Here is a 24,377-nt window from a genome sequence, read left to right as displayed (position 1 = left end):
GCATTTATGTATTTATTTATTTATTTTTACGTTGATGTCTGTGGAGCTCATTGCTGTCCGAGTACCCCTCCATCAGTGGGAGTGTACCAGAAATACTCCTGATGGAGGGGTGGAACACTCGCCCCCCTGGGGGGGGGGGGGGGGGGGGGGGCAGATCCAAGAGTCTTCACTTTCACTGCATCGCAAGATTTGGACATGTTTTGAAATTATCCTTAATTTAGTCTCATTTAAATCAAACATTGCGGCTGAGGACTTGATTTGTTAGGTGTCATCTTTTCTTCCTGCCGTGGCGCTGTACTAGTTAAACACTGTGAGTGCGTAGAACTTTGAGCAGTCTGACACACTAAAAGTTCATTTTTTGTTTACACTGAGTGCAGTTCTAGTTCTTCCTTGTTTTGGTTCTTGTGTCCTACAATAATATTCCAATGTTATTTTTGTTCTAGTTTTTCTTCGGTCCCCTGGTCTTGTGTTGGGGGGGGGGGTGTTTCTCCCCCAATTCCTCCTAGTTATTTTAGTTAGTTTTTTTCACTCAGGTGTATTAAGTTAACTAAATACCTGCTACTGCATGTGACATCAGTGTGGAGAAATCACAAGGACACCGTATCACAGCTTTTATTTTTTCGTAGTATGTTACATCATTCCAAGTCGCTTCTTGGATGTTTTCTATGTCACGAGTAAACGTTCAATGTGCCCAGTGCAACCGCCGCTGAGTTTGTGTGACAGCCTAACACGTAGGTGACTAAAAAAAAAAAAAAGTTTGATAAGAAAAAAACCCACACCACATATTTCACTTCGAGGTAAGGTACCCGCATGGCACATTTAAGTTTTTAAATAAGTTCTTCTGCCATTGAAGTTCTCTTTAAATTTAGAACAAATCACGAGGAAGCCTTTAACTTCCAAGTCTTTGTCCCTGAAACCCTCAACTACCACCTCCTGTGTTTGTCTAGCAATGGTTCCTCATTAGCAACACTTAACAGTAAGGTACACATACCTATAGAGTTAAATATTTATATTTAACCTGCAGGGTTACTTATTTTATTATATTTATACATACATACATTATATACATATTTGTATATAAGTTAAGAATTTGGTGTTTGTCTTCTTTATTGGTGGATACAGTTTTTGTTTTTTGTTTTGTTTTTGCAGTTCGGTTTTGTTCCTGCCCCCCTTCTCTTTTTCACTTATATACTTGTATTTCACTTCTTTTGTCTTTTTTTTTTTCAAATTTATTTTTTTGGTCCTTCTCTGAAGTGTTGGGTTGTTCTTTGAAGCTTTGTCATCTTAGCCTACCATATAAACGATGATGCCTGGATAACGTATATAAATAATACGACACTAAATAGTTGTATAGTATAGAAGTATTGTGTTGCTTTTGTGTTGTAGAGACGATGGTTTATCGTATCACGATATACTGAGGGTTCAATATTTTCTCTAATTCTGTTCATGGGATGTGAAACAAGTGAGGAGATGTTGAGAAAGCAAAGCCTTGTTAGCCGAGCGCCACTCCCCACACACAGTCACCCCGTGTGTCACCATGCAGTCTCACGGGGGGCTGCCGTGACTCACTTGTCGGACTCTTACCGCCGAACCTTCAACACTGACTGGTAAAACCTCTATTTGATACTTTCATGATTTGTAGGAAGGAAAAAAAAAAAAACTTTTATTTTTATTTCTCTAAAAAAAAAAAAACCAACAACAACAACAACAACAAATCAGGTGTTTCTTTTTGAAATTCTTCCAGGAAATAAAGACATCCTATGCTGAGCTTCATTGTTGGCTCCAAGGTAAGGATTTGGGTTTTTTTTCGCAAACTTGATCGATATAATGATGTATTTAGTTAATTAATGCACTTTATCTCCACCAAGGAATACATATAATTTACGGTAATGCATCTAATGCAGTTGTAGTAGGGATATAATTTGATCTGTTTTCAAATCATTACAATTTGTGTGTGTGTTTGCTTTAAAAAAAGCAGTTGTACTGCGTTTGTTTGATCATGGATTCAAATCATTGATTTGATCATGGAAAACCTGGAAATGTCACAGAACTTGCAAATGTCTTGCTAATATTCTTATCTCATATCTTTATGAGATCTTTATATCTCATATCTTTGAGTTCTTTATTGATGGAGAAGCATTTCGATGAGTTGCTGCTCGTTTTTCGTACATCTCGGGGTGGGTTTTTATGGTTATTTTTCAAGTCATGGAATCGTTTTAGGTAAAGCTGTGTATGAACTGACCTCTTGAGACCTTGTTGCACTTAACAGTGATGAGAGTTTGAAACATGGGATTACAGTTAATTGTTACGATGGAGTAACAAAATTTCTCTCAGGACAAAATGTACATGTTTTTCTGGCTGATTACGTCTGGATTGTAACTTCGTAGGATCATTAATCTGAAGAATGAAACTTGCAGTTCAGGTCCTCGTCTTATGCTGTCTTCTCCCAGGTAGGCTATGAGTGATTTTTGGATATATCGTTGTGTTAGTGGGGATAAAACCTTTATTCTCACATTTATTACTGCACTGAAAGTATTTTGTGGGGCTTCTTCAATGTTATTTTCATTTATTCATATCTGGCTGCCTCAGGAAACTTATGCCAGGTGTGGACAGTCCACCTGCCCCAGAGTGTGGAGGGACTGAGTGGGTCCTGTGTGATCATCCCCTGCACGTTTAGCTTGCCCTCAGACTGGGAACCTTACCTGGATGATTCATGTCATGCCATATGGAGAAGAGGAAGCTGGCGCCCAACTCCGGTTTTTGACTCCAGCCTGACAGGAGCGAGTGCAAGCGTAAACATCCTGCAAGGAAGCCTGCTGGGGGTCTTACAAGAGAAGAACTGCACCACCATCTTCAACAACCTGCCATCCAACCATTATGACTACTACTACTTTAGACTGAATTGTGACAACGCATTGAAGTTCAACTTCCCAACGAGTGTTACCATAAGAGCTTACGGTAACTGGGACTTCCTGTCGGTCTTGCACATGTGAAACCACATTTTCTTTCGCCCTACAATCACCATGTTCTCATTGTCTCACTCCCCAGATTCCCTACCCAAACCCACCATAACTCCAAATGGACTGGAGGTGGAGGAAGGGACGCCGGTGAGGCTGACCTGCTCGGCTCGAGCTCCCTGCCTCACTCTGCCTCCAGCTCTGACATGGACGCCCACAGTTGGTGACACTGAGGATAAAATGGGAAGTAGTTATATGACCTCTGTTGTGAATTTTACCACCTCTTACCTCCATCACGGACAGAGGATCTCCTGCTCCGCCCTCTACAACCGACAAGCCGGCAACAGTGACCTTGTGTATGAAACAAGTGTTACCCTCCGTGTTGTTTGTGAGTCTTCTTCTCTTGTTTTAATGCCTTGAATAAAACACCTAACAAAACCTAAGAAGCATTTACTTCTAACTTTTACTCTCACGGCTCTAAATCTTTAAAGTTGCATCACAAAGAACAGGCCTCCAATACCAAATTGTCAAAACTTGCTAGTCTTGACCCAGGACTCAAAAGAGTTACCCAAGATCTGACAAACGATCACTGCGTACTTCTTGCCTTGACATGGTGTAATACAAGCTGCTTGGTTCACCAGACACATAGAACAACTTTTGTTCATCCTCGAGGAAATTACAGCAGAGAGAGAGCAAATTGCTTCAAACGATATGTGTCAACCACCTGCCGGCTTCAGCTCACAGCTTTGGTTTTGTTTGCATGGCCTTTGTTGCAGCTCTGTTTCAGTTTTTTTTTTTTGTTTTTTTTCTTTCTAAGAATCTTTAAACAATTTGCTTTGGCTTGTCATAGCGGAACCTGAGAGTGCTTTTTGTTCTTTTTCTTTGTTGATTATTAACAGCTGAATTTTAAAGTTCTGTAAATGTTCTTACAGATGTGCCAAACAACACATCAGTCAGTTTCACTGGTCCTGTGAAGGAGGGCAGCTTGGTGACTCTGGTCTGCAGCGCGAACGCAAATCCACCTGTGGACAGCTACACTTGGTATAACGTGGCTGGAGATCAGGTGATGTCTCTGGGGTTTAAGAGGAAGCTCTCAATCATGGTCTCGGAAGCCAGCAACAAATTTTACTGCACTGTCAGTAACAGATATGGAAGCCAGAACTCATCCGTCACTGTGATTGATGTACTATGTAAGTTAGAAAAATACAGAGAAGCAGTTCTATCCATTAGTAAGCCGAAGTGGAACTGATCACATCTTGTTTTACCAGTTCCTCCCAAGGAAACGATGGCAACCGCTGACCCTCCTGGTCCAATACTGGAGGGCAGCTCTGTTACTTTGCTCTGCAGCAGCCGTGCTAACCCTCCAGTGACCAACTACACCTGGTTCAAAGACCAGGGAGACGATGTGGACCTTGGGCCCATCTTGTATATAGACAACGCCGACCCGGGACATAGTGGTGACTACCACTGTGAAGCCAAAAATGACCTGGGAGAAGAAACATCGGCAGTGATTAAACTGGACATCCAGTGTGAGTTCATGCAACACAATAATGACATTGATTTACAGCTGTATGTTTCTAGTGTGTTCACATGGCTCTGCTGCCGACACCCAAACACGATCGGGGGCCAAGACTCAGGCACAGGCCAGCACTATCTGGGTGGTGGACAGTAGCCTGTTGTCGTGTTGCGTGACATCCTCAAAATCATTTCTATGTTGGTGGTCAAACCCGACTGAAGTTCATTGTCTGGGTACATGTGGCATGGTGATTAATGTGTAGATGTTTTGTTTAGTGTGTGTCATTTTTCCAACAACAAGAAATGAATACATTGATCATAAGATGAATCTGCGGACTATTTTCACACTCAATAAATGAAATCTGAGATGCTCGGCGCAGTTCCCCGGCACAAAGTGCTGTGTCCTTGATTCAAAAAGTTGCGAAGCCTTGGATTTAAGAGTCTGGCATTAGCAGATGTAGGATATTCTTACTTGATAAATTCTCTTTCCAATGAATAATTGATTTGTTTGTTGCAGCTGGGCACAATTCCTTTATCAGCAGCTCCCTTGAATATCTAGCAGAGTCTGTCAGGGACCAGAGGGGGAAAAAGATAGATATATATTTGTTTTCTTTTCATTCTGGGTAGATTTTCTTTAAAAAAAAAAAAATCGGTTAAAATGCACTGTAATTTCTCCATGAATGAATTCAATATTTCAATGCATTTTACTGCCTGGTAGAAGAAGTGTTGGGCAAGTTACTTGAGAAATGCCCTTCTCTGCATTTATCTCAATTACAGTGTTACTTTCTGTGTAGATTAAAACTACCTGTTTAGGGCAGTAATGCATAACAGAAGTAAGATACTTTCCTCAGGAACGAGTACTCTTGACCTTGGACACATCAGTTCAGATGCACAACTCATTGAAGTCATTTGAGTTCAAAAAGGGAAAGATATCAATATTTGAAAGAAGTGAAAATTCCAAATGCACTTCTCACAGTATCCTAACAGGAAGGTAGAATGATGAAATGCGCTAACAAGAGCACTCTTTCTTTCAGATCCCCCTAAAAACACTTGCCTCTCCGTTGATCCTTCTGGTCAGGTGCCAGACGGCAGCACTGTGACTCTAACCTGCACAAGCGTTGCCAATCCAGCGCCAACGAACTTTACATGGTACAGGGTGAATGGGACCGAGAAGGAGACTGTGGCGTCCCAGCAAGTGATGACTTTCAATGTGACCAAACTGTCAGAGGATCAGTATTATTGTGAAGCCCTGAATGTCCACGGGGCCCAGTATTCTGAGCCTACCAAGATTGATGTCATATGTGAGATTTATTCATCTTTTTTATTAATTGTACGCCTTTCTTTATCCTAAGAGCTTTCACCAAGTATGCACATCTTCCCTCTCAGTTGGCCCGGAGATCCTGCCTTCCTCCCACTGTGTCAAGGCTGCGTCCCAGAGACGATGCTCCTGCGACAGCCAGGGAAACCCGCCCCCCTCGCTGGTTTGGGAATTGGCCGGAGAGCCTGTCAATCATTCTTCTGAGCTTCCAATCACAGAGGTTCCTCTTGGAAGCGCGGGCATGAGGAGCATCATCACCCTGCCACGTGCTGATGATGACGCCTCCTCGCTCGTCTGCCTCAGCATCAACTCTCTGGGCTCTGCTATTTTTCAGTTCAACATGACATCCAGTGACACTCAGTCAGGTTAAGGATCTACAAAATGATGCGCTGAAATTTGCTGTTTAAGCAGCTTTTTGGGGTTTTTTTTCATCACTGACCATGATTTGTTATTTTCAGGCCTCCAAGCTGAGTCTCTGCTGATCGGTTCTGCAGTAGGAGCACTTGGGATGGTGCTTTTGTGTGTCCCGCTGCTGTTATTCTTTTGCAGGTGAGAGACATAGCATCAGTCAAAGGAATGAAGCTAATGACACGATGGACAGGATCTTTTGGAAACTGGTTCCTCAATTGTTGAAAGATAAATCTGGACTTTGCTGTGGGAAGTAGAAGAAGGTTCAGGTAACCTGACATCTAAAATGGTTTGTTGCAAAGAACCATCAGTTTCACAGCTTGTAAAAGTGCAGACGCTTTCAAAAATACTTGGCAGGCGATTGACTGAATGGCCTGTCCGTCTATCACAAGCTGACTTTAACCAATCACGCGCTGAGGCAGAAGCTGACAGCAAACACTCGCTATTGCTGTCATCACACCTAAACCACACCGCGATCTCCTCGAAGGATTCTGATTGGGCCGAACCGCTGGTGGCGCAGACACTAACATAGAATCTGACTGTGGTCCTCGTGTGACATCATCATCTTTCAAAACTTTGCCTTGCTGTGAAATAAAGGACTTAAGCAGGTTTCCATCCATCAAAAGGCTTTTGCTTATTGTTACTTTACTCCGCTGAATGATGCCGTCTGCTAAAGCTTTCTGTCTACTCGGGAGATTGAAAAGATTTCCCAACAGTTGTTCCTCTATAATCAGACAAAAAGATCCCGTTTTGGAACTGCGTCGTATGAAACACTGAAATCTCATCCTCATATTATGAGGATCTACATTTCATTGAAGAAGCAGAGGGAAGTAAGATTCGACGTCAATGGGAGAGGAGCAGAAATACATTGTAAAATTTATGAAAATTAATGTCTTAATGCGAAATCCATGGGAGGTGCAGATTTTTTTTAAATGATCATGTCTTTATTCTATTATGCTCCATTTAAAACTGATATATTGTTTTGTTCCAGGAAAAAGAAAGGCCGCTCTCTAACCAACAAGGGACTGCAGAACTCCTCTGACTTTTTAGTTACGAATGAGGTCAGTGTCATGTCTTTGCAATGAAAGTACAGATGCACAGCAACAGGCACCTCCACACTTCCTTCATACGTGACAAAGCTAAATGTCGACATGCGAAACTCTGTTCTCTCCAAACACTCAGAAAATGCCCTCTCATGTCAACGATTCACACACAAAAAAAGAAGAGAAAACAAAAGGACGTTTGGAATTTGTGACTGTGATGACACTTTTTAAACCTCAGACAATGAAGTAGAGAAACTTCTGTTTCTACACGGTCACTTTTCTGTGTCCATGTGCTCCATACACCGTTTTACTAACTGCTGCCCCAGAACAGCCATTGGAGATGATGTAAATATACTGATGAGAGAATTAACAGATTCTACCTGCATCGCGCGGCCATTTTTGAGCCCATTTTAACCAATTTGGTCATGAATGTGAGCAAAAGACCAACAACTTCAGAAGGAATACTAAATATGTCTGCATTCATGTCAGTATTTGCCCACGCCGGTAATGGATGGATGGGTGTCGGTCCAATGAAAAGAACTGGGCCTTAATTTAGATCCAGCTTTGCTCATCACCTGTTTTATGAACAGATATCGTGAAAAAATGTGGTAAGTATATGATTTGTAGGTCTTCAAGAGTTTTTGAAAATGAAGAGACGACATCCACAAAGTTAAAGGCATTTTTTAAAAAATCTGTAAATATTTAACAGCAACGTTAACACGGATCGTCACTGAGCAGACAGAGACTCACGGCCTAACTGAGCCTCACTGTGTAGCTGGGTAGGATTTCTCTTCTTCAACTTTTTTACTGGTTTCTTGTAGATCAACTCTGCACAAAACAATGCAATTCTTGCCGATAAAGTCATTACTGAAAAAGAAGGAGAACCGGAGGAGAACCAACTGCACTACGCCAGCGTGAACTTTTTTAAACTGCGGGCCCAGCCAGGAGGTGACGATGGGGAAGAGGAGATCAGAGGCCTGTCCACCAGGACAGAGGAGTACGCAGAGATCCGTCTACGCTCCAGAGGAAGCACTGGAGGAGAGGAGGACCAGACCGATGCAGATGCTCCTTTCGGAGACGGGAACAACACCGGTGATGTCATAGTCTCTGATGATGTCAAAGTGTCTGATGATGTCGAAGTGTCTGATGATGTCGAAGTCTCTCATGACATCGAAATCACTGATGATGTCAAAATATCTGATGATGTAGAAGTCTGTGATGATGTCAAGGTTTCTGACGATATCATGGTCAGTGACGATGCTGTGGTCAGCGAGGATGTTCTGGTCGGCGATGATGTCGCAGCCAGTGAGGATGTTGTGGTCAGCAATGGTGTTGCGGTCAGTGATGATGTGGTCGGTGATGATGTCGCAGTCAGTGATGATGTCGCAGTCAGCGACGATGTCATGGTCAGTGATGATGTCATGGTCAGTGATGATGTCATGGTCAGCGACGATGTCATGGTCAGTGATGATGTCATGGTCAGCGATGATGTCATTGTCAGTGATGAGGTTGTAGCTGAGCAATAGTTAATTAATACAAATAAAAGCACAAAGAGAGGAAAACTCATGCTGCACACTTGTTTCCTCGCTCCACTGTTGTCACGGTAACGTGCCCATCACTTTTTTGCCTCTTGGCAAAGCAGAAAACATTGAATTATTTAAACCATTTGCAGATGTGCGGCAGAGTGGAGCATTAATCTTGTCACAAACCAGCCATTTTCTGTCCACTTTTTAAACTCACAAACTTTATTTTCTGCTTTCGACAACAGTGGACAAATGCATATTGCTTCAGCCGTTCTACTGAAATACTAACTTTGGTCTCACAGTTTATCAGAATAATTGTACATGGTTTAAAAAAAACGGGTAAAAATATTTATACTCATGAAACTATGAGTTTTTTTGTTAAAAGAAATAAACATGTCAGAGCTTGTATGTAAAAAGAAGAGCCTTTCTTCCTTCGCCAGCATTTGCAATCAAACATGAGAAAAGAAGTTTATTGAACATTGTTATATTTCAATAGCAAGCCTCAAAAAAGCATAGTTTCAGAAAATGTGACACTAATATCGTTGCATCTCAAAATACACTCTTTGTTTAGCGGAACACAGCAACTTTTGTATGTATGCATTCTTGTTTGACAGAGGCAGACAAGAAGATACCATCTGAATGCGAGTTAGCTTAGCAAAATCAATAGTGGTGGATGTGACGTTTTAGCATACCTCCATCAAAAGTCAACAAGTGTTGACGAATGTTCTACACAACCCGAGTTCTACCCATGCAGGCAATGACCATTTTGGAGAAAATTGCCTTTGATGACTTCTTACACTAACACTTCCTATCCGCCACCAGTCTTTGTGCTAAGCTAACCAGTGGTCAGCTGGTCTCTGGAATCTATCCTTTAGTCCTGTTCTGGGGATGATGGTAAATATGGTTATTTTCCAATAAGAAGCAACTCTGCAATTAGGAAATTGAACACAAATCTGTCCATTGACCAATATTTGTACTCTAGGAGCAGGTTTGGATTCATCTAATGAAAGCGAAGCACTGACACGTATCGGGCGGAAACATGAGCTTAACCACGAATCCCTTCGTCACAGAGTGACTCAGATTTGGCATCACTTCTCCCCCTTGTCAAAGCTGCCGGAGCCTCTGCTGGCCCTCTAATGTTCAACCTTAGTCTTGAAGTTCACCTGTGAATAGCTGACCTCAATTTCATCCTCGCTGGTGTCGTCTGTGTCATCGTCCACTGGATTTGAACGCATGTTCTCATAGTGCTCCAGGTCTTCTTTATGACCCTAGACCAATCATAGCAAATGTCAAAAGATTTAACGGTGCGAAAATATATTGGTTCATTTACTGCAATGAACATTTGCATGGGAGTTAAAAAAAAAAGTCACTTAAAATTATTGCTGTAATGTAGTAAACACCTTTGTCGTTGGATTTCGTAGCACAGCATACGTAACACCAGCTCCCGCTCCCACTTGTCTATTCCAAGAAAGACAAACGTATTCATAAAAAAAACGGCCATGTTGTAGTTGTAATATGTCGTTTCTTGATCTGGCTTCAAATTCATAATTCTCACTTATTTCCAAACTGCAAAGAAGCATAATTGACAGAATCCTCCTCAGTGTGTCCACCTCGCTGTCTGTTTCCCTCTGAGATTCCCTGCAGACAGAAGGCCTCAGTGGGTGTCAAGTAGCAGCTGAATCGGTTCATTCATTCATTCATACTTCATAATGGTAACTACAAGCCGTCCGGTGATTCATCGCTTTACAATGCTGATAAATAAATTATTACGGTACAGAGAGACGGTTATTCACAGGACAAACAGAGAGGACGCAGCTACAGCACAGCGGACAATGCAACAGCTTGACGGGCTGAAGACGTATCCGCTGGCCTAAAGTAGGAGAAGACAAACGCTGGTTTGCAAAGAGCTTTTGACAGCAAGTCTGTACCTCTGCTGGTTGTCTGTCAGTCTGTTAGGAGAGTTACGTTAAAAACTGTGAGGCTGATTTTTTTTTACCAAGCTTGGTGGAGGGACGGGGCCGAATCGTTTACCATGACGGACAAAAAGGCACCGTATTTAACTTGGGTTTTGATGAGTTGGCCTCTGCAGGGATGAGTGTCCTCTAGTCTTCTCTGTTTAAAGCATTTGTTGCCCCTGATGTCCTGAAAGGTGATGATTTTTACTTTTTTTTTTTTTTTTGCACGCAATGTTTTTTTTCTTTTTGTATGAGATCCTTGAAACTTTTGCAGTACAGTCAAAAAACAAAACGCTGAGACTGGGACATTGTCATCAACGCTAATTTATTTAAGAATTAAGTTAGGAAATTAAATGGATTGTTTAAAAAAAGGATTTTTACTGAAAGGATTCTATATTCCTAAAACTTCACAAACAGTTTCTTTTTTAGAATTCCATTTGGTACGTTTGTCTTGTGTGTTGCTGATGCGGCTCATATTTACAGAGACACTTTGGTGATTTAGAACTTGATTTCCATACTTCGATGGTTTTGTTTTGATATTCAAACGCAGTGTAGCAGTGGCTGAGCAGCATCTTCTCTTTTTTTGAGATTTATGGGAACCTCCATAAGTCACCGTTTCCGACATTTCCATAAAGCAACTCAATGGCATCTTTCATTACACTGCCTGTGTGTTTCATGTACTGCAAGCTCTCTGTTTCAATTCTGACATTTCCAAGCCTGAGTTTTTGTCTCAGACATTTAGAAAGACTCTCCAGAGCTGGAGGAAATATGTCATGAATATTTTCACAGTCTGAGCGGCAGCCACAACAAGTTCTCATAAAAAAAAAAGAGGTTGAGCGCGCTTGGCACATCAGTTCTTCATCCTCTACGAATTATTTATTTTATTTGTCTCCATAATGTAGGTTGTAAAACTTGACTTACTTGTTTCCCGAGGGGAGGTTTGACAGTGCTGTAAACAACGTTGATGTTCGATGCAGCTCTGATAATAAGAATAAAAATACACTTGGTGACAGACTATAATGAAAGACAGGGCAGACTGTTGTGTCGTTCATTTGTGAAGGATCTTCAATAGCTGCTTTGACTCGGCAGCTCTGTGCTGTCTTGTCCTCGGTGGGGACAGTGTGTGTCGCCGCCGTCTTACGTGCTGTCTGGGCAGGGATCGCATGGTTGGACCTTTGGACGGTGCGGTTGGTCTGACAAGAGGTCACATCTGCTCCTGCAAGTCTCTGCCAAGGCGGGCTCGCTCATCAGATTCCTCTGGCTGGTGCTGTTCCGACTGTCCTGAATGGGTCCACACATTCACAGTCAAATGTCAGTCATTTTTGCCCGGGTGTGTTCAATTAAGACAAGGAACAGTTGCGTAGCCGAGTCCTCACCAAACAGCCACAGCAGGACAGCATGCTCAACGCTCTCTGTTGATCTGGTTTGTTCTGACGCCTGAGAATACAAATGAAAGAGCAGTTACAATACATTTCACAGTTCACTCCTGAAATGTGTGAATGGAAAACATTAAACGGTACCTGAAGATGAAGATAATTATGAGAATAAGGAGCAAAATAAAAAGACAAATAAAGAAGGGCCTGAGGGCATTCATGAAGGCTCCTGTGGTGAGAAGTAATGGCATCAGCATCACATTAAACACAAACTTACAATTCTATCTAAGGAAAATGTTATATTAAACTATATTTCCATCAATAAGCCTCCTACTCATCTTCCTTATAAAAGCAAGAGGCATAAACCTTTGGCTTAGAGGGCATTTTAGGTGTTGAACACATCACCCATGTCCATCAAGGTCACTCACGGTCAAGAAACAGCCTCTCTGGATCCGATTTTTCCAGACCTATTTCATTTTGTGCGATGCAGTAGTAGACTCCCGGTTGGTCTGACAGTGCTGTGAAGTTCTGATAATCAGACACCTTTAAATCCCCTTTGTTTCCTTCTCTCTTCATGTACCACAGATATTGCTTGATGGGGGGATAAGTGGGACTGCGGCAGCTGAGCAGCACAGAGCTCAGCCCATCAGGCAGCTGCTGCTCTGAATATCTGGTGATCTTTACGTGTTTTGGTCCATCTAAGAGACAGATTCAACACAAAGTTATTCACAGAATATCCTGCTGTGGACTGATGAAGGAAGTACAGTATAGAGACCGACTGTCCCTGCCCTTAAAGCCACATGAGTTTCAAAATGTTTGACTTTGGCACCCCCCAGTGGTGGACGGTAAGAATGACCACTCACTGGGTTTACTTGGCACATTCAAAGATGATCCGCAGCTGCAATATCTAGATAAGTCTAACTGCAAAAGCGTGACTTTCATTTGGACTGATATTTTTTATATGAGCTGTATTTCAAAATTTTTAGATGAAATAAAAACTTTATAGCATCACAGGCAGCCCAGTCAGTAAATTAAACACGTCTACAAACCTCAACTCATAGTATTTCCCGTGTTTATTCCTACAAATACTTCAATCTACTCACGCTTGACTTTAACCTCGGCTCGCTCTGATTTCCCAGTTCCGATCTCATTGCTCGCCACGCAGCTGTAAGGTCCGCTGTCGGAGACCTTGACCGACTCAAGAGTGAAGTCTGGAGACCTTTCGAGAACTTCGTCCTTCCCATCAATCATCTTCATCCAGGTCACTGAGGTCACTGGTGGGTGGGCCTCTGCACTGCATCGCAGCCTCAAGAATGAATACTCATTCACAACAAGACCAGGATGAGCTTGCACCGTCACGTATTTGGGAGAATCTGCGTTAACCGAAAGTAAACCAAAAGAAGAGAGTCATTTTAAAATATTAGGATTATCAATGAATTGTGGACAAAAACTGCCCTCATTCATCAAACGGTCTTTAAGGCGGTCTCACGCACAAACTGACTACAGTTCAGAGAAATGCAAAAGACGTCAGGAGAAAGGAGTTAAAAAAGGAGCTTCAGTCTACACACAGCTCCTGCAGCGAGGAGGAGCAACGTCGGTTGTGGGGCCGTGAATGACTGAGCTACTCACATCTCACCACCAGCTTCCTCTGCCTGCTCCTCTGATTCCCCACGGTGTTGCTGGCATCACAGGTGTAAAAGCCTGCGTCGTTTGAGCTCGCATTAAATGTGTAGCTTAGCGTGTTGTTGTGTTTCCATTCTTTGATAACATGCTGTTTTGAGGATGGAAGGCCAGGTGCAGTAGTCCGGGTCAGGGTGAGCGTCGACGGAGGGACACTGTCTGCAGTGCAGCTGATGGTGCTGAGCTGACCTTCGCTGACCTCGGGATCCATGATCAGGTTGAGTTCCATCGGAGGATCTGTGGAGTGGAATCACATGTATGCTTGATTTGAATGAGGATTTATTCCTTTTCCAACAATCAGCTTCAATCTAAGAAGAAAATAAAACAGCGCAGCTACTTACAGAGTACTTGTATGCACGATGGCATGCTGTTTTGTCCTGTAGCGATGCGGTTGGTGGCTGCGCATACGTAACACGCATCATCTGCTCTTTGCACGCTTTGAAAAGTTAGGTATTTTTCACGTTTTCCCAATTTCTGGGAGTTAATCTGTTTATTTCTATTGTAAAGGAACCAGGAGTACTCGTCTGGAGCTGGATAGGCATCAGTATCACACGTTAATACCAGGAATGTACCAAGTAACACCTGAGATGTAGAGATGGAGATGCGGGTTTCCCTTGGCCTGTCTGGAAGTAAGAGTTAAATTTCAGTGCCCATGCCATGATGGTACAGTCTGTCTGATACACATACAATAAAAGAGCTGGTGAAACTTACATTCAACTTCAAGCCTTGTAGTCGCTAGATTTCCAGTACCCACCGAGTTAGTGGCCCTGCATTTGTAAGTGCCAGAGTCCCGAGGCCCGAGCCTCTCAACAACATACTCGGCTGACCGCTGCATCTGAATAGTCCCGTCTTTCCCCCACTCATAGCGCTCAGGGTTAGGGTTGCTTCTGGTCACATGGCATTTTAAAGACAATTTATCACCTTCTCTGAACACGGTTCGGGATGGCGTCAATGTGACCTCTGGGCGATCTGAAACAAATCATTCCTGTTGCTTAAACTGCAAAGATAACGTTCGATTCCATCAGAACGAGAGGAAATTTTACAAAGATGCACGACTAATATCGGCATATCTCTTTTCGAAGTTTTGTTGTTTTTTTTTCCAGTGGTGATAAATCCTTTGACATCATCAGGGGACGCTGAGAAAAGCTGCGCATGTAAACCTTCTTGTTTTAGAGGTGAATTTTTATGTAATTAGAGGTCGTGAAGCGAACGATTTTCAATCGGCTTTGGTAAATTACAAGAAAACTTTTTTTTTTCCTGAATTTGAGTTAAACCGTGACCTCAAGAAAACAAGCTTAGTCGTCACGACAAGATGACTGCATTAAAAAAATGAAGTACAATAATACTGTACCATTTTATTAATAGTTGATAATATAGAACTTCGTCATGAAAAGAAAGTTACTTTAGAAATGTACAGGTGGAATGCGTTTGAAGATAACATAAAAGAGTTCCTACATTTAACGTCAATCATAATGTTGTTTGATCGTTTGGTCCCATGTTTGTTTTTGGCTTCACATGTGTAGGTTCCACTGTGCGCTGACTGAACTGATGGGATGGCCAGCACCGCTCCTGACTCCTGTCGTCGTCCATCTTTAAACCACGTGTATGCGGGGTCGGGATGTCCTCTGGCGGAGCAATTAAGAGTCACACTGTCGCTTTCCACGACTTGAAAACTGCTCGTGCCTTTGGACATTTTTGCTGATGTTTCTTTGGGAGCATCTGAATAATCAAAACAGAAAAAAATTTATTTTGCCGCAGTAAACCCTCAAGTACGAGAACACAATAGGAATGTGGCACTGAGATAAAGTTCACGTTCTCCAAAACCTGCCAGTCTGTCTGTTTCAGAGAGTTTCTAATAACCCTACGTTTGATTTTCGGTTAACCTCTGTAAACAAATTCTCTATTCATGTGCAGAGGTGAATGAGAAAACTCTGGGACAGGGAAGCTTCTGGTTTCTGTTTGAGAGGGTTCAGCTAATTACATTTGAGTGGGCCTTGGTCGCATTCACGTAAAAAGTCCGTGTGGACTGTGAAAGACGAGGAACTCATTTGCCAAGGAGTTCTTGGAGCAGGTATCTGCTGGCCATGCTGGAAACCCCGGAAAACCTGTCATGGTTCCCAGAGGCGAAGTTGTCAGACATAAACGCCGGGTTTCTGAGATAGGATTTTGGTTAACTGAATCCCTGTGGAGAGTTTACTGTTAAAACATGAAAATCTATCAATGAAGTCTCCAACTTTGAACTTACATTCTACGGTCAAACTCACAGTCTGAACCAAATATTTGTCTGTGTTGCCGTCTGTTTGACACGAAAATGTCCTGCGGTTGTCCTGCCAGGTGGTTGCCAAGTTCAATGAGGCATGTTCCTTGAAAAACTCTGAAGCCACTTCGAGTCCTGAACTATGAATTTGAAGTTTTGAGGGGCACGAAGGTGAAGTGGAGCATCTGAGTGTCACTTCCCTCGACTCCTCCACAGCAGGAGGTTCCTCAAAATCAATGGGGCAGGGATTATCTGCAAGCATCACAGTGAGACGGCGTCAGTGGTGTCAGGGTCATGAAATCTTTCGAACACAATAACAATGTAACCCTTGCCCGTCTGATTAGATCAATTCCTCTGAAAAATACCCGTAAGTAACATTTTTCATCAAAATACGTGTATAAAAATGTAACTGAATGAAACATTTCAACAACATTTCTAACAGTCGCAGTCACTTGATACTAGCCCTACTCGTGTGTGTGTGTGTGTGTGTGTGTGTGTGTTCCTTGTACTTGCTACATATTGAAGACTAGAATACGTATTTAACCAACAGAGTGAGGACATTTTTGGAAAGAGGACATTTTAGCCGGTCCCCACATCTTCAAAGGGCCGTTTGAGGGTCGAGACTTGGTTTTAGGGTCGCGGTTAGAATCAGGGTCAGGTTAGGCTTAGGGTCAAGGTCAGGGTCAGGCCGTCAGTTAAGATGGTTAGGTTTAGGGTGACGGGTGAGGGAATGTAGTAACGCTAATGAAAGTCCTCACAGAGATATACTGTAAGTACAAGAATTTGTGTGTGTGTGTGTGTGTGTGTGTGTGTGTGTGTGTGTGTGTGTGTGTGTGTGTGTGTGTGTGTGTGTGTGCGTGAGTAAAACATTTGTACACTAAAGCTTAACACCCTTCCTTTGGGGTTGCCAAGCTGAAAACCACTGCTGCGTACTGCTAATGTGTCCTTCTACATCATACGGTGGAATAATCGCTGTACTTGCCTGTAACTGTAAGAGTGATATATTCTGATATCCACTTTAACTTTTCGACCGCGGTTACCAGTCTTACACGGTACTGTCCACTGTCCTCTTTGGTTAGCTTGCAGATTAAAATACTGCACTGTTCGGTTGGATGATAGCTGTTAAACCTCACCCTGCCCTCAAAGCGTGAGGCAACGGGCATTTTGGAGGTGTTACTGCTGTAGAGGATAGTGCCTTCCCACTGGCTATTTTCCCAAACAGCATCCTTTATCCAAAACCAGTATGGATCTTGCCAGAAATTCCGTATGAGTGTACATTCAATTTCAATGCAGGATCCCTCTTGAGCTGTCAGGGCAGTTTTTGTAATCTGAAAGATGGCGTTTGTGTAGACTGAAGAAACTGCAGGAAAACCACAAGAAAACAGTCAGAGAGGCTTTTTTTTTAAAGTAAATTATGTTATTATGCCTAGAAATTAAACAAAATGTCAACCTGTTGTCAGGGCCAGATATAAAATCGTTGCGGCGATCATCTTTTTTTCCAGTGAAATGTAGGACGACAGCTTCATATCTGCAACAAAGAAAATAAACGCGTGTAAAACTGCGTCAGAGAGCAGCAACGTTCTTCACGGTCAAGCAGTCCTAACCCATTCTAGAACGCAGGGCAAGAACTCTCAAGGTTTATCTGCTTCCTTGTTTTTGTTTTTTCTTTTTGAGGCGTTTTCTTCTTCTTTCAGGGAAGTAACATTAAATCTACTGTCATTTTGTTTTAGGCTTGTGGTTACGACTTTCTCTTTCCTTCGCATTCCATTCCGGCTGCTCAGAAACGGAAAATCCCTCTTCTGATTCTTTTTTATTTTCTTTTTATCTCTACAACCCATCAGAAAAAAAAAAAACAGCCTTGAGAGAAGCAGCTTTCAGTCCCAACATGCTGTTGATTTTGTATTTAATTCCTTTTTACATCTCATTCACATTCTTACACTTAACTGCTTTGAGTTAATGAGGATTCTACTTGTGGCGAGCGGGGGGGGGGGGGGGGGGGTACTAGTGAAAGGCAGATCGCAGTACAGAAAAAAGGAAACAAGCCAGACAACGCCACCCTGGGAGTTTCACCCAGGGAATTTAAATACCATGATAGAGTTAAGGCACTCCGGTTCGTTGACCCTGAAAGCAGGAGACGTGGTTCAGGTTCAAAGAAAAGGTTTTATTTGTTATAATACTTTAAAATTTAGATCACGTTTAAAACTTCATACAAGACACTTGGCAAGGTGAGGGGGAATGGGGAAGCCGCTCAGAGCTGAGGCTACCAGGGTGGACTGGGCCGCGAGGGCAATTTGGGAGCCCAAAAAAAAAGGTCACCCCACACACACGTGGCACTGTCACACAGAAAATACAGTTCATACACACACACACACACACACTCACGCTTGAGGGCTCGCTGTGTGCGCCCCACGGGAGGAGAGCACAGAGTGATCAGCAGAACGACTGACTGTTGCCGCCTGTAAGGGGCTTCGTTGCTGCGGCGGGACCAGTCCGAAACAATACAACCGTGTATTGTTAAAAACAGCGAGTGAAGCAAGTCTGGGCGAACACCAACATATCTGCAGACGGTGTGAACAAGGACACGGAAGTGAGGCGACCAGAAGTGAGACGACCAGAAGTGGGCGTGTCTTGGCCCTCAGTCAGAGAGGCCGTTCGTTGTCTGCCGCCTGACTTATAACGGACTCCTGGCTGTGATTGGCTGCTGATAGCCAGGTAGTTAAGGGAGCACGCAAGGGAAAAACGCAACTCTGGCAGGTGATATGAACCATCCTGTACTACTGCTCTAGTTCCTACAAACAGTTGATGCTATGCATGTGGTCGTCATTTTAAAGCTGCAGTTGCAGCATTTTTGCCTCTGGGTTCAAGTGGAAATACAGAATGAATGAATTAAAAACAAAGAGGTAAAGAGAGGTGTTCGTTATCCGAGGTCTTGAACTTTATTGAACACAGTTGTTTTTTTTTTTAATTTTCTTCCATTCCAAATATCATTTTACATTCCATCTCAATCCTTCTTCAGAAAGGCTGGATGAAAAAGGAGCAAATGAAAATCGTACCTCACGACTTCACTTATACAGTTTAAAGCATGAGGGCGCTGAAAACGCAGCTGAGACTTAGAACACGACACATAAATGTGTATGTTACTGATTTGATCATGTTCCTCCCCAAATTTACGTCCAGTGTTGCGACAACTGAATATCCCACGTTTGACATTTCCATTCACTTACGTATCACAAATGCTACCCCACACCGTAGGAAACCAAGAATGCAGGTCAGTGTTTTTGAGGCATCACTCACATCGAACCATCTCGATGACGGGTCCACCTCTAACGATAACGAAGTTCTTCGTAAGAATTGATAGACAGAGTATTTTGATCAGGAGGACAAGCGTTTTCTTACCATTTCCTTCCTCGCTGTCAGGTTTGCACACGCAAAACGCCTCACGATGAAAGAATAAAGATTTTCAAGAGGAAGTTTCACAGTAAACTAAAAGTCTTGAAGCATTTGCATGCTCAGTCATGCCTGCCGGAGAGAACATTTGAGTAGAGGAGGGCTGTTCTATCGCTTTTCCCTTCCACTTTGCTCTTTTTTTTTCATAGTTGAATGTCCTCTCACTTCCTCTGAGTTTATTAATATTGAGATTTCATGTGTAATGAGTGTGTGCAGAGACGAACCAAAACACCTCATGGCAATCTTTTTTGTGTGTGAAACCCATCAAACAGAGGAAGATGTCAGAGGTTGAACAAATTGTGCATGTCTCACACACCAAATTATAAAAAAAAAATAAATAAAATCACAGAACTTAAACAGGAATAGACAGAAAGACAAAGACGCTTCTCACTCCCTCTACTCAAGAGCAGAGGCCACTATCTTCTCGGCATCAGCTGCCATTTCATCGATGGCCCCATTTAAGGCTTGCAGCATGGCGGCGAAGGAGCGACTGGCATAACGGGCATGCCTGGGCATCGCCATCTCCATCAGCTTTGAGGAAACGGTGGTCAAGTCCTTTTCTGCAGCTGCCAGACGCTTTTTCACTTCTCCTTTGGTGACCTCTACTGACAGCACACAAGTCCGCAGTCCCTTAAGTTTGGTGGGGTCCATGGCTCGCTGTTGGGCTAGTCGCTCCACTGATTCACCATCCAGGCACAGAGATATTTGCGCTTTTGACAGGATCCTTACTGCCACACTTGAGTCCACCATGGAGGCCACAAGAGGAACAGGGATGGCTGAAACACCGCCAGAGAGTGAGGCAGCTGCCCATACCAGTGCTTTGAAAGCCTCCTTCTTCTGGGAGACCAGAGAGGAGGTCAGTGTTGGTAGAGCCAAAAGAAGAGCATGTGCTCGTATCTCTGGAAGGTCAGAACTCATGTCCTCCAACAGGCCAGGGAAGTCAAATTTCTCGAGGGAGGAGGGTCTCACCCGGTAAACTTTAGGCTGCCTCACACCCTGTGATATCAACACTTCCACACTGACTTTCCTTTTGTCCTCCAAGCTTTTTTCTGTGTCTTCTCCCGAAGCGAAGAGAACAAAATACACCGTTTGACGCTGCAGTGAACGAGCCTCCAGGAACACTTCCGCGCTGTTGAGATGAGGTGTCTGCGTGAATGTCATGAAGACAACATTGTGGCGAAGGAATTTTACTCTCTCCATGTATGTGTTGGGTTCAAAAGGAGACGTGTCTGGGACAGGTGGCAGATCCCACAGGCGAAAGTCAGGGTGTTTGGGGCTAGGGTATCCTGCCACTTCCTCAGGGGCAACAGGGGATGGAGCTGGAGCTGCCCCCTCATCCCCAGGTCCGAGACCAAGAAGTGAGTTCATGAAGGTACTTTTTTCCTCCCGACGTTCCCCCACAACAGCCAAGTTAATCCTGCTGATCAGGAGGTCCTCCACTGCATCCTTGACCTCTGATAATTTATTGCTCTCTATCGACTCTTTTAGGATCTCAAGGAGGTTGAGGCTTCTGAGTACGTCAGCCATTTCTGAGGAAGAATCAGAGCATGGTCTTAACAGTCCTTCAAAGAACAGCCAGTTCCGTTTACATGAAAGACGGCTGACAAAGTATCAGTGACACATCTCAGTGTGACCCAGAACAGTTCAGCAGCACCAGAAATGACACAACAGATGCAATTAAACAGGGCATTGTAATCCCGTTAACAGATTAACATTAGCCTCATGCTAGCGTTTAAAATATGGCATCATAAAAGCGTTAGCGAGATGTGAACTCGGAGGAAACTTAAACATCGTTACATTGTCTCTTATTAAAATAAATAAAGCCAGAAGGAAGCATGAGAAATGAAATATAAGAAACAATGTTTTACTGTCATTGTCAACAAGCCTGATTTCCTTGTAATTCACATATTTTAAGTAATTAAATCAATCCCAAGTGTCAAATCAAATTTTGAGAATCTGGTGCTTCCATTCGAAAACGACCCTCTCACCTACGGATTTCCAGGAGGCAGTTTTCTCTTCCCCAACTGTCAAGCACTGACGCCTCAGCAGCTTCCCGAACACTGACGCCGTCAGGTGGATCTATTTAAGGCGTCCATCCATGTAGTGGAACATTCTAATCCTGTAAGCTCAGCCTTAATCCAGAGTCAGCACATACATGCATACTGTCTGAACACACAGCTTTCAAGCTTACAGCTAGGAAGATGTTTCCAGAGGTAACGATGCAAACGTGCTTAGTAAAGCATTTAGTGTCATTTTATGAATTAGCCATCAAGACGCCAATCACTCAGTTTAACTGTTCATCTAGACAAGATCAAATGGACAGAAGTTGTCAGAACGGCCACAAAAATGGACTCTTTACCCCCTCGTGAATTCATCGTTTTAGGTTGAAGTTTCAAAGTTACTGAATTTGTCATTTAAGTACAAAAACAAACAAACAAACATAGTTTGGTTCCCGTTTCTCTACCTCAGCCAAGGGGGTTATGTTTTCATCGCTTTCTTCCTGTCAGGTTACGCCAACGCTGCCTGTCTGAATTTCAAATTGCTAGAAGAACTGAACATGCGCCAAACCTTGAAACATTAGTTGGGGATCTAAATATGTAGAGTGGAATCTTCACTTGGGAGATATTTTGGGCTGGAATGTTCAGAGGTAGAGTGGGTAGGAAGGTGATCTCCGTGCATAGTTATCCTCATGGCTCACCTGAAACAGCACAGGAAATCTCATGACCACAAGTTTCACACAGCTGATTCGGATCAGCGGTACTGCTTCTGTCTGTCCGTAGTCTTCACAAAAAACAGTGGGTAGACAATTCTGTCAATTTATCTTTTGGTCCAAACTGTTTAATCATGATGTGACGGTCCGCCGGTGTGTTGCTGATGGTATAAACACAGCATACTGAGTCACTGATACGGCAGCGGTCATGGTAAAGTCATTTTCATGAAGATAAACAAATGTTATTAGATATTTTCATGAAATATCTAATGAAATTGGGGGGGGGGGGGCACGCTGGTGCAGTGGTCAGCACTGTTGCCTCACAGCAAGAAGGTTCTGGGTTTGAGTCCCGGCTCTGGCACGGGATCTTTCTGTGTGAGTCTCCATGTTCTCCCTGTTCCTGTGTGGGTTTTCTCTGGTACTCCAGCTTCCCCCCACAGTCCAAAGACATCAAGAGGGGACGAGGCTGATGGATACTCTAAATTGACCGTAGGTGTGGCTGTGAGTGTGAATGGTTGTCTGTCTCTATGTGTTGGCCCTGCCATGGACTGGTGACCCGTCCAGGGAGAACCCCACCTCTCGCTGGTGATACATGCAGAATACAGAAGTTCAAGGCAAAAAAGACACATTCAAAACTGTGAAGATAAAGACTAAGAACACAGAAAAACAGTCCACTTTATGGCACATGTATTTTCCTGTTACTGTTTATAAAGACAGTATCAATAAAGAGGAACCGGTTAAATGCAAAGTTGGGAAATGCATGTAGAGGAAACTTGTGACTTCTTTTCTTGTAAGAGGAACCCAGTATGCAAAACAGCTACTTGTGTACAACACTGCTCTCATCCTTTCACTATGTTCACAGTTTAAGACATAAAAGAAGAAGCCTGCGCAGAGCAGCTAAAAGTGGATGGTTGTGTTCTCTCCTCTTGGTCCTATTTACCAACCTCTCGCTCACTCTCTCTCTCTCTCTCTCTCTCTCTCACTCTCTCTCCAAAACAGAACAATTCTGATTCTTTTAGATTTCCGCATCCTCACCAACGTTTCTAAAATCTTTTTGTCGTTATTACGCTCTGCTTCTTCTCCATTATCTCCCCATTACATAAATGTCATTTTATACCTTGCTCATTGTTGTAATTGCCTAGAAGTTATGTAATCATTACACCTTTATTACCACACTACTGCCCTACTCTTACCAGGTTATTAACAGACTTACTGTAAAGTGGTATCCAAACAAGCTGCCTGCAAGTCGTCCCAGGAGCCTGAAATTTGCAGCTTGCGTTTTTCAGCTATGACGTTGTGCAACAACATACTGCTCTGGGCTCTTTTCCACAGTGACACTTACGTTGTGTCCTCCTGATTCGGTCTGGTCATTCTTCCTTTGCTCCTTTTGTAAGAAGAAAGACTAAATGATGCTTTCTCGTCTGAACGTGTCTGCTGCACAAAGCCTTCACACGGTATGAAGAGCAGCGTAGCAGAGGGACATCGTGGAGAGAGCGCTGAAGACGCTCGCATTCTCAGAGGTACACCTGCTATTGCACAAGGAAGACCCACTGTAACATCCTCAGTGTTGCACAGATCCTATACCATCAGACGCCACCCTGCAAATCATAGTTGACAGGATCAGCAGTGAGCGGAAAGAACAAGAAGAGGAAACTTTATGAGCGACACTCACTGGTTGCATTCAGTGTCACTGTCTTGTAGCCTGAGAGGATGATTTCAGTGGTGACATTCATGTCATCAGCCATTAATGACGCAACACTGGACAAAAAGTCTCAAAGTGGCACTTGGACAAATAGAAAGAACTCTCAAAGTTGCTTGGTTATTGTTTTGCCGTTTCTCTTGGTCACGACTTGATGGCGGAACCTGCAACATTATGAGGAATACTGACTTTTTTTTCAGTAGAAAAACCTTTGCTGTTGTGTTTTATTGGGGCGACAGGGTGGTGCAGTGGTTAGCGTTGTTGCCTCACAGCAAGAAGGTTCCGGTTCACAGGATCTGTCTGTGTGGAGTCTCCATGTTCTCCCTGTTCCTGTGTGGGTTCTCTCTGGTACTCCAGCTTCCTCCCACAGTCCAAAGACATCAAGAGGGTACGAGGCTGATTGATACTCTAAATTGACCGTAGGTGTGACTGTGAGTGTGAATGGTTGTCTGTCTATATGTGTTGGCCCTGTGATGGACTGGTGACCTGTCC

At 43.2% G+C, this 24,377-nt stretch overlaps 3 protein-coding genes across 4 annotated transcripts; 1 reads left to right on the top strand and 2 right to left on the bottom strand.

Annotated features, from left to right (window-relative positions):
- The first annotated feature begins 1,115 nt into the window (after nucleotides 1-1,115).
- On the top strand, nucleotides 1,116-9,172 carry LOC147252982 (myelin-associated glycoprotein-like). Its single transcript, XM_086217933.1, has 12 exons — nucleotides 1,116-1,607; nucleotides 1,745-1,787; nucleotides 2,388-2,450; nucleotides 2,590-2,958; nucleotides 3,049-3,345; nucleotides 3,890-4,147; nucleotides 4,226-4,486; nucleotides 5,507-5,773; nucleotides 5,859-6,155; nucleotides 6,249-6,339; nucleotides 7,190-7,259; nucleotides 8,063-9,172. The coding sequence occupies exons 3-12, from the start codon at nucleotides 2,405-2,407 to the stop codon at nucleotides 8,765-8,767; spliced, it is 2,661 nt and encodes an 886-aa protein (XP_086074059.1). The 5' UTR covers nucleotides 1,116-1,607; nucleotides 1,745-1,787; nucleotides 2,388-2,404; the 3' UTR covers nucleotides 8,768-9,172.
- Nucleotides 8,983-16,969, bottom strand: LOC147252981 (B-cell receptor CD22). 2 transcript variants are annotated; one of them, XM_086217934.1, is made up of 14 exons: nucleotides 16,018-16,969; nucleotides 15,228-15,491; nucleotides 14,484-14,741; nucleotides 14,114-14,395; nucleotides 13,722-14,009; nucleotides 13,196-13,465; nucleotides 12,521-12,790; nucleotides 12,240-12,321; nucleotides 12,096-12,156; nucleotides 11,861-12,000; nucleotides 11,641-11,698; nucleotides 10,320-10,402; nucleotides 10,165-10,222; nucleotides 8,983-10,032 (listed from the first exon to the last, which is right to left on the bottom strand). In XM_086217934.1, exons 1-14 carry the CDS (start codon nucleotides 16,289-16,291, stop codon nucleotides 9,898-9,900), a joined length of 2,523 nt encoding a protein of 840 aa, XP_086074060.1. In that variant the 5' UTR covers nucleotides 16,292-16,969; the 3' UTR covers nucleotides 8,983-9,897. The 2 variants fall into 2 exon arrangements, with proteins under 2 accessions (XP_086074060.1, XP_086074061.1); XM_086217935.1 differs by lacking the exon at nucleotides 15,228-15,491.
- Nucleotides 16,970-18,023: 1,054 nt separating this feature from the next.
- Nucleotides 18,024-24,332, bottom strand: irgq2 (immunity-related GTPase family, q2). The gene is made up of 4 exons (XM_086217937.1): nucleotides 23,859-24,332; nucleotides 23,400-23,784; nucleotides 21,465-22,174; nucleotides 18,024-21,005 (listed from the first exon to the last, which is right to left on the bottom strand). Exon 4 carries the CDS (start codon nucleotides 21,001-21,003, stop codon nucleotides 19,873-19,875), a length of 1,131 nt encoding a protein of 376 aa, XP_086074063.1. The 5' UTR covers nucleotides 21,004-21,005; nucleotides 21,465-22,174; nucleotides 23,400-23,784; nucleotides 23,859-24,332; the 3' UTR covers nucleotides 18,024-19,872.
- Between the last annotated feature and the right edge of the window lie 45 nt (nucleotides 24,333-24,377).

This window comes from Aulostomus chinensis, chromosome 11 (genome assembly GCF_037954235.1).
Source record: "Aulostomus chinensis isolate RoL2024-O1b breed Wild chromosome 11, RoL_Achi_v1.0, whole genome shotgun sequence".
NCBI classification, from domain to species: domain Eukaryota; kingdom Metazoa; phylum Chordata; class Actinopteri; order Syngnathiformes; family Aulostomidae; genus Aulostomus; species Aulostomus chinensis.
This window is presented reverse-complemented; position numbering and strand designations above follow the sequence as displayed.

Bases quoted from the DNA above. Each gene is read 5' to 3' on its own strand.
- LOC147252982 (XM_086217933.1), top strand. From the start codon at position 2,405: ATGAAACTTGCAGTTCAGGTCCTCGTCTTATGCTGTCTTCTCCCAG. The intron at 2,451-2,589 runs GTAGGCTATGAG...TGGCTGCCTCAG, and splicing joins CTTATGCTGTCTTCTCCCAG to GAAACTTATGCCAGGTGTGG. The intron at 2,959-3,048 runs GTAACTGGGACT...CTCACTCCCCAG, and splicing joins TGTTACCATAAGAGCTTACG to ATTCCCTACCCAAACCCACC.
- LOC147252981 (XM_086217934.1), bottom strand. From the start codon at position 16,291: ATGCTTGCAGATAATCCCTGCCCCATTGATTTTGAGGAACCTCCTGCT. The intron at 12,791-13,195 runs GTGAGTAGATTG...TCTGTCTCTTAG, and splicing joins AGCCGAGGTTAAAGTCAAGC to ATGGACCAAAACACGTAAAG. The intron at 12,001-12,095 runs GTGAGGACTCGG...GGACCCATTCAG, and splicing joins TGTCCTGCTGTGGCTGTTTG to GACAGTCGGAACAGCACCAG.
- irgq2 (XM_086217937.1), bottom strand. From the start codon at position 21,003: ATGGCTGACGTACTCAGAAGCCTCAACCTCCTTGAGATCCTAAAAGAG.